At 45.3% G+C, this 12,856-nt stretch overlaps 1 protein-coding gene across 2 annotated transcripts in view; it reads right to left on the bottom strand.

Annotated features, from left to right (window-relative positions):
* Positions 1–12,856, bottom strand: part of CORO2B (coronin 2B) — a 48,249-nt gene that overhangs the window by 17,885 nt on the left and 17,508 nt on the right. For both annotated transcript variants that reach the window (XM_042472329.1, XM_042472330.1), the window contains exon 2: positions 6,083–6,283. In XM_042472329.1, coding sequence (XP_042328263.1) covers positions 6,083–6,283 — 201 coding nt within the window. The remainder of the gene's footprint in view (positions 1–6,082; positions 6,284–12,856) is intronic.

Here is a 12,856-nt window from a genome sequence, read left to right as displayed (position 1 = left end):
TGGCTGCATTGCCCAGGTGGCAACTTGATCAGAAATGTGTTGCTTGGAGACTGGGGTCGGCAACTAGCATGGGCCAAAGTTCTGCCCAGGATCTTCCTGAAGGCTTCACCGATTGACAAAAATGCCCTGCAAATTAGCCCAAACCTTTTAATGGATCTTTGCTGGTCAGTCCCCTGAGTCTAAGGTTTTAGTCCTAGTCTTGCATGGGATCAAGACTAGGACTAAAAAAGAGTTTTGCAGGTGATTTGTAGATGGAGCAGGTGTTGCATAGCAGAGAGAAGCTCCTTCGTCTGTCCGGATGATGGGAGGCAGAATACCTTCTGATCTGGTGGTGTGCCAGGTTCATGGGCAACGGCCATGCTTTTCCAGGGCATGTCCTATATCCAACCTTCTGACCAGAATGAAGTGTCCTCCATTTTGAGCATGATTAAGAAGCATGCATTTTGAGCTTTCGTTTTGCTGTACCCTCCATTTTTCTCAAATGTCCTACATTTCACAGTGCTTTGAGGTCATCTGGCCATCCCAGGACGCATGCCAGGAGCCAACGCAGCTTCCTCAGGCCAGTGGCACGATTCCCCATCCCTTGCCCTCTGGCACCAGACCAAAGATGGTGCCTCTCCAGCGGCAGGTTTATACAAGGAAAGCTCGCACAAAGCAATCTTTACTTTGCAAAAGCTGGTTTCTCTTCCCTTTCTCGAACCTTTGCAAACAGGAAAACCAAACTGCAACAGTTAAAATGACTCCCCCGTGTCTTTTGCAGCTGGCTTTTGATATCTACTGAAATGGATATCTATCAGGATGAAGAGTGAGGCTTGCAAGCTGGAACTGGCTTCCAAGAAGATATACAACCACACTGCCGAAATCAAGCTGTTTGACAGCTATTTGGGGTTCGAACCCTGATTTCCAGAGTCATAATCCAATGCTCAAACCACTATACCACACTGGCACCTTGGACAGCCCTTTTAAAGTTCAGGTTGTGGATTCAACATATGCCTCTGGGCACACAATTGAATGGGTATTAAATCCTCCCTGCCAGGCACTTATTGGTCCTATTCTGCAGATGGAAAAAAAGATCTAGGTCAAACTCTATCCTACAAAATCCTGGGATTTGTAGTTTGGGGAGGCACCAGAGCGCTCTGACAGACCAGGCTGAATTACCTCACCCAACTATAAAACCCCAGGATTCTGCAGGATGGAGCCATGACAGTTAAAGTGATGTCAAACTGCATTAACTCTGCAACGCAAACGCTGCCACTGTCTAAAAAGTGGGAAGCCCCATTTCTGTTTTTGCAAAGCAGATAGGTTTTGATGTTAGGCAGTGACTCTGTTGCAATGCGGAAGCCCTGTTTGTTTGGTACTGAGAACTAACACAGATCACTGTTATGAGATGCTTTCTTCTTTGTGGTCTATGAATTCACATGAATGGGTTATAGCTGCGCCTGCGCAGTTAGTTCCAGAACCTTCTTAGCGCTATTAGAGGCGTTTTGGCCGCAGCACTGCAGCAGCTGCCTTATCGGCCGGTTTCCCGCCTAAACCCTCAGTTCCTTGTTTCCGCAGCAGCAGCGCATTTAGAGGAACTCTTCAGAGGTTCATTTTCCTGTCAGACCTCTTAAAATTTCATTTTGACAGGATCAATCTGCGTTTTAACACCGTTGGTCATATTTTAAAACAAACCTCTGTGTATTTTAATGTGAATTTAAATTCTGAGGTAAAAGTAGTTTTAATGGCGGCTTTCCTTGCCTTCACATTTGGCAAGGCCCTTTTCTTCTCTGAGGAAAAAAATTCTAAGCGGTTGCCCCCTTCGCCGGGGCCTTTAGTAAAGTCTCCTTTTTACTGCCGAGGAGAATTTTTTAAAAATGGCGGCTGCCTCGCTGGCGCGTTCGGTCAAGGCCCTTTTTATTGCCGAGGAGAATTTTTAAAAAAATGGCGGCCGCCTCGCTGGCGCGTTTGGCCAAGGCCCTTTTTATTGCCGAGGAGAATTTTTTAAAAATGGCGGCTGCCTCGCTGGCGCGTTTGGTCAAGGCCCTTTTTATTGCCGAGGAGAATTTTTAAAAAATGGCGGCCGCCTCGCTGGCGCACTTGGCCAAGGCCCTTTTTATTGCCGAGGAGAATTTTTAAAAAATGGTGGCCGCCTCGCTGGCGCGCTTGGCCAAGGCCCTTTTTATTGCCGAGGAGAATTTTTTAAAAATGGTGGCCGCCTCGCTGGCGCGCTTGGCCATGGCCCTTTGTACTCCTGGGTAGGAACTTTTAAAATGGCAGCCGCTTCGCTGGTGCAGTTACGCCTCTTATCTCTGAGTAAAGTTCATAAAATGGGCACTGGCCTTGCTTCCTCGCTTGCCTTGCGCGGCCTCTCCCATTGCTAAGGAAAACCTTTTTCATGGCCCTTCGACTTGCTTTCGTGGCTGAGGGCCTTCGTTCTTCTTCATTATTATTATTATTATTATTATTGTCATCATCATTATTATTTTATTAGACCAAATCGTACAAAAATAGACAAAAACCCCACAAAAGCTTCTACACAAAAGACATAACACGACATAAAAACATATAAACAACATATAAAACACTTCACAGAATCCTCTTCCGTTGGAATCTTTCCCCCAATTTTTAACATAGGAAATTCTTGCTAAACGTGAACCTAGAAAGAATTAACCGAGAACATTTTGGTTCTACTCTTTTTTCTAGGGCCTTCATTCTTCTGATGAAGAGTTATTATGGGTTGATCCCAACTTTGTTCCGTGGCCAAAATGGCGGCCCGGCTTCGCTCATCATCGGTCCCTGACTCTCCGGGGTCAAACCGATTGGATGAAGGAACCTAAGAAGGTCCTGAAGCTAACTGCGCAGGCGCAGAAATAACCCGTTTGCGTGAATTTGCGCTCAAAGAAATATTGTGACAGGTAAGCAACCTGTCCTTATGGGTGTTAAATGGTTGCAACAGGTAGGAAAGTGTCATGGATCTCGAGTTAATGGTTTGCAGGCAGGCACTTTGGATCATGTCTTTCAGTGTCCTCCAAGGCCAAGCTCGCTACGGATGCAACCCCTTAGGATTTGTTGTCATCGTGCGCCTCCAAGTCATCCCCAATTTACGGTGAATCTATCATGGAGGTTTTTGCGGCTGAGAGTGTGTGACTTGCCCAGGGTCACTAAATGAGTTTCCATGGCCAAGCAGGGAATCGAATCCTGAGTCAGAGCCTAATGCTCAAACCACTATGCCACATTGGCACCTTTTAACGTTCAGATTGTGGAATCAAAGGTCCCAAACACCCTGCAGAAATAGGCAGTTTGAGACCGCTTTAATTGACCTGACGCAGTGCTAGGGAATCCTGGGAACTGTAGTTTATTGTGGCACCAGAGCTCTCTCTGACATGTCTCTTAAAACCCTTTACAGAATTTCCTAGCACTGAGCCAGGGGCAGTTAAAGCGGTGTCAAACTGGATTATTTCTGCAGTGTGTGTTCTGGACAAAAGTGTGCAAAGTGTTTTACAATGGCTATTGAATCCTCCCTCCAAAGGCACCTCTTGCTCCCATTCATTCTGCAGATGGGAAAAGAAGATCTGGGTGAAACTCTCCATCCGAATCATTTCTAGTTGGACAAATGCTGGGAACTAGACAGGAGTGTTATTGCAGAACCACACACTTTCTCTGGCGACTATAATGGCTGTTTAAATTGCACTCTTTTGTCTGGGTCTGGGCGATTTTGTGGGAGGCTGCACACCATCTCTGTCCCCCCAAACTGTATACACAACACACACACACCCCGCAGCCTTTTCTCTCTGGACTATGATCTATGATCCTGACCCAACAGAAACAAAATTTTGAGGGGCTAATGGTCACTTTCAGGATGGAAATTCTGGGAACTGTAGTTTTGTGAGACGTTGAGCCTTCTCTGTCAAGAGAGCTCTGATGCCACAATAAACCACAGTTCCCAGGATCCCCTAGCATGAGCCAGGGCAGTTAAAGCTGTCTCAGACTGGATTATTTCTGCAGTGCATTTTGGACGTTGGTCTCCTAAACATGTCTGTGTTAAGGAATTTGCTGGTTCCTTGCAGCAGATTGCATTCGCTCCCAGACTTCTTGGGAGCTTTTCCTTGGCTTCCCGTGTGCTGCGTGGGAGGGTTTTTGGCTTTGGGTTAAGAACACAGAAGCACGGAGAGATAGTTATATATTTTCTTCTTTATTGCAAGTAGCTACGATTTCAGAGGAACAGATGCCCCAAGAGAGAAGGCAATGTTCTGGATGGTGGGAGAAAGTCATTTTCATAAAAGCCAGCATGGAGATATATATACAGTAATAGCAAAGGACTCCTGAATTTAATCTGCTCCTCTCTGTAGTTTCTAGGTTACCTCAATTTGTATCTGCTAAATATGGAAGCCTTTTAATGAGGAAGAGGGCCTGCTGGGTTTGAGAGTCTCCAGCTGATCTTTGTGAAACTCATCAGGGATGCCTTTATCCTTCCAACCTTCTCATTCATTATGCAAATAAGCCAAGATATCCTCCCTTTTTTCTCCCATGCCCGTCTCATCCACCTCCAGCAACTAACCCAGATATGGTCCATTGTTTCACAGATGAAAATAAGGCTAACTCTGGACATGAACCGCTCAGTTTAGTTTTGCCCACCTTGACCGGTTCAGCAAGGAAATCCCAACCAGAGATCAACACTGGCAACCTTCTGCATGACTAGAAAAGCTTAGAAAAGTTAAAGTTGGACTACGACCTCCAGAATCCTCAACTGGCCATGTTGGTTCTGGATTCTGGAAGTTGTAGTCCAAATTTCCTGCAATTTTTCCATGCTCCAGGTGCTTGAGAATAGCTACATTCCCCAACCATCTCCGTTTTATACTGCTTTAAGTGTCATGGCTCCATCCGATGGAAACCTAGGTTTAGAGTTTGGGGACATACATAAAATTCTCTCTTCTAATCTAGGCTGGTTACAGGAAGCATATAACTCTCTAGATGAAATAGCCTCACTGGCTGATGATCCGTTTTTGGGCAGAATTCAAAGTCCTGGTTTTGAAAGTATTTGAAAGACTGTATCTCCCAATATGAGCCAATTTGAGAAGGAACCATATGAAACCTTATCTGTAAGGTCCACCAGCCAGGTCTTCTTGGCTGGAATGGAACAGATGGAGGGCTAATGAATGCTAGGGAAACTGGGAAACTGGCCCTCCTCTATTCTGGCATTTGTAGATATATATAGCCTTGACAATCAGAGTGGATTAACAAGTGAGTTGCTGCTGTTGTTGTTGTTATGTGCCTTTCCGACTTATACAGACATTGAGGTGAACCTATTATGGAGTTTTCTTGGCAAGATTTGTTCAGAGGAGGTTTGCCATTGCCTTCCTTTGAGGCTGAGAGAGTGTGATTCACTCAAGGTCACCCATTGGGTTTCATGGCCAAACTGGGAACCGAACCCTGGTCTCCAGTTGTAGTCCAACACTCAAACCACTACACCAAGCTAGTCCCAGGAATCTCATCTATAAAGAGAGAAGAGGGTGATTGCAGCTTGAATTCAGAGCCCTGTGTGAAGATGTGTCCATATGGAGGACAAGAATCAGGTCCAGTTGCAATCCGAAGTCACTCCTTTCCCCTCCAGCTGCCAAGAGACACAACCCAAACCTTTCCAGGAGTTTGCTGCAAGCATCAGGAGCAACTCAAGCATCCTCTGCAAGCTGTGGACCATGAGTGAGTATTACCGACAGACGCCCCTTTCCAGAGACTCTGTGAAAGGGTCTGGTGTTTAAAATTTCATGGCCCAGACTTTGATGTTTTAATTTTTAAAACCCATGCAAGCCTCTTTGGGAAATCCCAGCGGCACAAGCATTTCCAGGATAAGAAGCATGCCTCCATGGTGAGGTGGAGAGATCCCAACCCAGCCAGATGTTTTACCTTCATGATACTGGCACCATATTGTTGTTTTTTCCAAATGGAGGAAGCTTTTTTTGCTTGACATTGGAAGAAAAGAAAGCAAAGGAAGTCTCCCCCCTGCTCCCCTCCCACCCAGGATTGAAAGGCCAACAAACTCGGACAAACAAAGAGGTTTGTTTGAAGACTATCAGACAAAGAAAGCAAGAGACCGGCTTACTTGTTCCAGCGGAATGACAAGAAAGGAGCCCCCTCCGGCACTTTCCGTTACTATGGCAAGGAATTTGGTATTGACTGCGCAGAAATGGTTGTCATGGACGTTCTTGGTGATAGGGATCCCGTCAAAGCAATGCTCCCGGTTGGCCACTTTGCCATAGACGTTTCGAAACTTGGAGCTTCGATACTGCGGCCGCCATGACATCTGCCAAACAAAACACACACCGGGCACTTTTTAGCAACGGATTAATTAATTCATATTCATAATTTGTCTATCCTGAGATCTCCGGGCAGCTTGCAAATGAAATAGATCTGAACTACTTAAAACGATGAAGAATGCAGAGGAATAAAAATAGCATCGAATCAAGAGGAGTTGAAACCATAAAAACAGATAGACTAAAATAAAAAGAATTAAAACATTAAAACATTAAAAATATAGAATTTAATACAGGTTGAGTCTCCCTTATCCAAAATTCTTGAGACCAGAAATGTTTTGGGGGTTTTTTTTCCAGATTTTGGAATATTTGCATATACATAATGAGGAATCTTGGAAGCGGGACCCAAGCCTAAACATGAACTTAATTTATGCTTTGTATATCCTTTATTATACACATAGCCTAGAAGTAATTTTAAACACAGTATTTTTTAATAATTTTGTGCAGGAAACAAAGCAAAGGTGTCACTGACTCAGCCAGCCATGCGGACCTTTTTGGATTTTGGAGTATTGGATCTACTACAGAATGGTGAGTTGACACACAGATAAATCTTCTTGATTCAATGAGCTCACTCTCTACGATTCTGTGGATTCCTTGATTTCTTTCCTAATTAACATAAGGTCTCCAGAAATAACTTTTCCATGCTTTGGGCCTCAGTAGGAAGTCAGCCAATGGGCCCACTTAATGAAAACTGATGCTTGCAAGAGTTCATCTATTGCATATGTCTTATTTCTCCTTTGTCTTGCTGTCTGTCACATACATGCACCCAGTGAGCAAATTCAGCCAAACTCTCTACCAGATTTTCCTAAAGAGTGGAAACCCTCCGTAACAACTCAGCCATTTGTCTCGGAACCCTTTCCCATCTCTGCTTCCTATAAACAACAACTGACCATAGCTGGAACATGCAAGTTTCACTGCATCCGGGAGATGCTATTTATTGTGCATCAGTTTCACCAGAGAACCATTGCAGCAGAAGCAGCAGGAGCTGATGTTTTTGGAGCCAGCTGCTTCCCCCGGATGAATGGGTCTTGTAGGGGGCCTCTCCCCAAAGGAAGAAAGTTCACGGTTCCCAATAAAGTTTCCTTGGTGTCATGTGAAAGTCTCAAGACAGAGGCTCTCTCACAAAAGGAGCCAGCCGTTTCCAGATCTCGTTGGGGAGTGACTCACAACTCCCTGATTCCCTTGAGCTAAATGCAAGCAAAAGAAAGGAAGTGTGGCTTCGGTCCCAGGCCATGCGCTCCTAATCCCAGCTGTGCATGCTCCCAGCAACTGCATTAGTAGGAATCACAATCACACAAATGCAGAGTTAGTATCAGGTCCAGCCAATGGCATCTGGTTGGACCCTTGTTAGTTGGACATTGATGCTGGAATCTAGTGGGCACTTTTCGTTGTTTCTGACTTATGGCGACCCTAATGCTAGGGAAAGTGGACAGAATTAGAAAGAGAGGAAGGCCAGATGCTAGATGGATGGGCTCTTTTAAGGAAGCCATGGGTATGTATTTGCAGAAACTGAGAAGAGTAGTGGAGGATAGGGTGTCTTGGAGATGTCTCATCCACAGGGTTGCCATGAGTCAAGACCGACTTGAGGGTGGTTAGCAATAACAACAAGGCAAACCTATGCCAGGGTTTTCTGGTCAAGATTTCTTCAGAGGGATTTTGACCACCCAATAGCTCACCATGACTGAATGGGCATGCATAAATCCCCCCCCCCATGGATGTGCATTTGTTGCACAAGCAATGCATCATTCTGCATGCAAAGATTTATGCTATACAAGGCATCACTAAGGAGCACGAGGAGTGTGGACCCCACCAGGTGACACCCCAGAAGGAGGTGAACAACTGGTTGGGCAGTTGCTTCCATCCATCCCAAGACCCCTGTCCATCCCCTTCCATCAAGCTGTCCATTACTGGGGTAACTGGTGGAGCTACAGAACCCAGCATAGATAGCCTGGTTGGCAAAGGGTGGCAACTGGGGGTGTGCCAGGCAGCCATAGGGGCAGCCTGAGTTACTGCCTTGGGGTGACACCAACTCTTAGTGATGCTACGCAAGCCCAGAGTAATTTCTGAGCCCGAATCTGCCCCAGGTATTAATTGAAACTTCAAAGAGCTATCCAAGGTGCTGCACCTATCCAGCACCCTGAATATCTCCGTCAAGGTCTGGACTGGATCCCACAGCAGATTCATGGAAATCATACACCCAGAAGCCAACCAGGATGTGAATCTTTTTTGCAAAAAAAGAAAGAAGCTCTGCTCCCCTCTTCTGAACCTTGGTTAGATCCAAAATTACATTTGGGATAAAATGGGAAGCAGTCATTTGATTTCTTCCAGTTTCATCCAAAAAGGGGTAGGCACAGCCTGCTCGGGGTCTGGGGATGGTTGGGAAATGAGAATAAGCCCCTGAACCTACCCCTGGTTCAGAGGTGGGCTTTGAGATACATCTCTAAACCACCTTGCCTAGCATATTCGTTTTTTCTGGATTTGCAAGAAATATAACTGTGGGTTTTGGCATTTGGAAGATCCTCCTTTTCCCAGCCATTTGGATCTGAGGAAGGAAGCTGCAGCAGAAAACAACCATCCATTTGGGAGAACGGAAACAGTTCTAAGTCAGGATGACACTTAGGTTTCAATTTTTAAAAACCACTTTCAAAAAAACCATTTCTAAGGAGACTTAACCGCAGGCAAAAGACCCTTCAATCCTCTGTAATGAGGCTCCATTTATATTGTAGGATTTGCTGAATCCAGCCTCTTCAATGGTGCCTTGACACCCGGACTTTTCCATGTTCAGGAAAAATTATAATATCAAAAGCCGTTTCCTCTTCTCATCTTGCTCGCCTTGCATATGAAGTAGCTTGATTATTTTTTCCCCCAGCCTCTTTTGTTCAGTCAGTGAATTCTCAAAAGCTATATTCCCTCCTGGTGGTTTTCCCTCCAAGTGCTAACCAGGCCTGGCCCAACTTTGCTTCTGAAGCCAGGCAAGGATGCTCTTGTTCAGGAAAGTATGTTAGTTCCAGGGTTGTGTGGAGGTCTATGGTCCTTCCAAGCAAACATCTTACCTGCACTTAAAAAAATTAAATAAGTCTGTGTCTGATATACAATATAAACCTGGTGCGCACAGGAATGCAAACATGGGACCCTGGCGGATGACAATGTTTGCATTGCAAATATTATCCAAAGCTGGTGTGCACAAGGAGGAGGGTCGTTTTGAGAAAGAAAGAGGCGGACCAGCAAGTGTCCTTATTTGACACAAAGGAACTAAAGCAATTGTCCTGAGTGAGTCACCAGGAGCTGCAGGACAAAGGAGATCCATCAGTTTGGATGGTTTCTATGGTCTTGTCTCTCCTTGAAGCACTTTGAGAAACAGGAACTCTACGAATACACAGCAACGACCCCAAAGGCATATCTCAGCGGAAGCTTCTCTTCCCGTTTGCTGGCAAATACCCCAGAAATCTTAGCCATTTGTGAGGCCAGACCCGTCTGCTGCATGTCTGACTCACTTTTATGAAATCCCAGGACGATGCCAAGAAAAGCTTGATCATGCAACCTGAGCAATGAAGCCAAGGAGGATATATTTGTTTGTTCTGCATCCCTCCTTTCTGCTCCAACCTTCAACTCCCAGACAGCTTTGCCAACAGTCATGAACTCTGGGAGCCAAAGTCCAAAACATCTGTAGGACCAAGGTTTGGGAACCACTCTGCTAAACCCTGGAAGGGTCAGGGCATTCAAACCCCATTCTAAGGATGTGAAGAAACATCACACCAAGGCCAAAATGACCAAGGGTGATGAGATGGCCCCTCCAGGATTCTCCTTGAGAAGTCTTGCCTGCAACAAAGGACAAAGGATGTATCCACAGTTATTGCAGTTTGATACCTCTGATAGCAGTTTTGGGGTATAACATTTAGAGAATGAGGTTGGGCTTCCTATTTGCTCTTTTTCCCAGTTTGCACGAGGACCTTCCAGGTAATGCACATATCTGGGGTGGGCATTTTGATCCACCCCTTTTCACTCTTAGTTTTTTGCTTGCTGGGGTCTGGCTTTGAATTTTTGGCGGGGACAAAAAGTCCACAGTTCTCCATTTCTGAGCAAACACCTCAGACCCCAGGAATGTCACTCAAGGGATCTTTCAAACTTCACAACAACTGAAAAGAAACCAGCAACCTCCAGCTGATGCTGCCCTTACTGTTTCCTTCTTGCCAACAAGGAAACCCTGCGTATAGATGTTATTGTTGCACACAGAATTCTTCTGCCTCGTGGATGACCAGGAGGAAGGCCAACACAATGGAGAGGACATCGCACAATCCACACTTAAAGCAAAGCAAAACAAAAAACAGCCATTCCTTCCAGGGCTTTGAGTGTCCAGACAATGAGCAGCTCCTGTTTTTCTCCTAAGATGAGACACATTTCCTCTGGCCCTTCTTTGCAAGTAGTAGGAGCCAGTTCTCCTGTAAACAAGGGTCCATTTGCTCTCCTTTTCTATAGTACCAAACCCATTGCCTCTTTTGAGTTGCACCTTCTGACTTCCCTTTACGCTCCTTATGAGATGTCTTTGCCTTTTCTCCAGTTGTCTCCATTGTTCTTCTCTTCCCTGTTCCATCGTCACTGGTTTTATTTAATATTCATAAAAGGGATTTATAAATCACTTTTCTGCCTACCTGGGCTCTCAAGCTGATGTACAAGAGTCTAGTTCAAAGACATAGCCATGTTAGTCTAGAACAATGGTTCTCAAACTTTAGTCCTCCAGATGTTTGGGACTTCAGGTCCTAGAATTCCTGACTGTCAGCCAAGCTGGCTGGGACATCTGGGAGCCAAAGTCCAAAACACCCGGGGGGTAACCAACATTTAGAAACCATTGGTCGGGAATATTGTTTCCCAAAATCTGGCCTTCTCGGTGTTTTGCACTTCAGCTCCCAAAATCCCTGACTATTGGCCAAGATGGCTAGGACTTCTGGGAGCTAAAGTCCAAAACACCTGCAGGACCAAAATTTGGGAACCACTGGTCTATAATATCAGTGTGCAAATGGATCTAGCAGTATCTTTAGAGCTAACTGTGAAAGAGGTTGCAGCAGAAGCTTTTGTAGACTTCCTCAGAATCTATTTCATCCTCCCTTCCTTCCTTCCTTCCTTCCTTCCTTCCTTCCTTCCTTCCAAAACAGATTAAAAACCATTTTAAAACCAGTTTCCAAGCCCAATAGTATCATTTGGGCTGCCAGCTGGAAGTTTGGTAATGCAGCAGCCAGTCATACATCCCTTGGCAGACTGAGTTTCACAACTGTGGTGCTACAAGAGTGAAGCTTAGCCTCTCCAAGTGACAGAATATGAAACAAGGCCTCTGTTGAAAATCTCAAATTCCAGGCAGGTGCACATAGAGGAGACATGGGCCAAGAGCCTACACTATGGAAGTTTCATAGTGCAAATCTCCATGTGTGGAACTATGAATTGGTTGTACTCTGTAACCTTCGAGTTGAATGGGAACACTGCACATGTGGAAGAGGTTACCAAGTGTGCTAACAAATGCACTGCTAGAAGAGCATGTGCACATTTAAGCAATACAAAATTCACAATTTGGGAAGTGGAAGCTGTTTTAGGGATAGGGTTCAGCCCTTAGATAGCATCTTTAATGTTACAAATAAAACCTGGATTCATTGCCCCACCGGACCGGAGTCTCCAGCTGCTGCTGCAGCAGAAATGGCAAGGAGAGAGGCGGCCATGACAAAAGGAAGGAAGGGATGTGGCTAACAGGAATCAGCTCACCTTTCAGACCCAAAGGACAGAGAGCATGGAGCATAGAGGCACCATGCAACAGCAATAGCAGAAAGCTTTCAGGCATGGAAGAGAAAGGCTTGGTTGCCGCCAGCTCACCACTGAAAGCCCAGCATCCCTCGGAAAAGCACTTAAAGGATCTATACGGCTTCAATTATTCATCCTGCCAGACAAAGTGCCTTTCCAGCAAAAGGCCACCCAGACTACAGCTGAGCCTTCCTCTTAGGTCAATAAAACAAAATTCAATTCAATTCCCCAGGCAAGAGAGAGAGAGAGAGAGAGAGAGAGAGTGGAACTCACAGAGATAGAAGAAGAAAATGGTGGCAGTTTCTTTGGAAGAAGGAAGGCTGTGAGGCAGAAAGATCCCGGGTGTAAGGAGGTTCTGGGACCAAACCAAGAGTGGTCAAACCCCACAAGACATGGGACTAGATCCAAGTCATTTTCCATGCCACAGGAAGGTCAGTGTTGACTGTGAGTGACTTTGCAATATCGATTTCTTGCAAAGCCAATGAGGACATGTGTGCGTGTGCATGTAGGCAGTCACTGGACTTTGCAAAAATCCAGTTGCTTGTGAGGTTCAGTGGGCATCCAAGCAAAACAGGGCAAAGCCTGCACCTTAAACGATAGATAGATAGATAGATAGATAGATAGATAGATAGATAGATAGATAGATAGAGCTGTTGGAGTCTGACAGATGCATAAATTCACCTAGAAGTGTTTGGAAATTTTGTTTCCAGGGAGAGTTCATGCTTGATATCATCATCATCATCATCATCATCATCATCATCATCATCATCATCATCATC

Source organism: Sceloporus undulatus, chromosome 6, assembly GCF_019175285.1.
Source record: "Sceloporus undulatus isolate JIND9_A2432 ecotype Alabama chromosome 6, SceUnd_v1.1, whole genome shotgun sequence".
NCBI classification, from domain to species: Eukaryota; Metazoa; Chordata; class Lepidosauria; order Squamata; family Phrynosomatidae; genus Sceloporus; species Sceloporus undulatus.
This window is presented reverse-complemented; position numbering and strand designations above follow the sequence as displayed.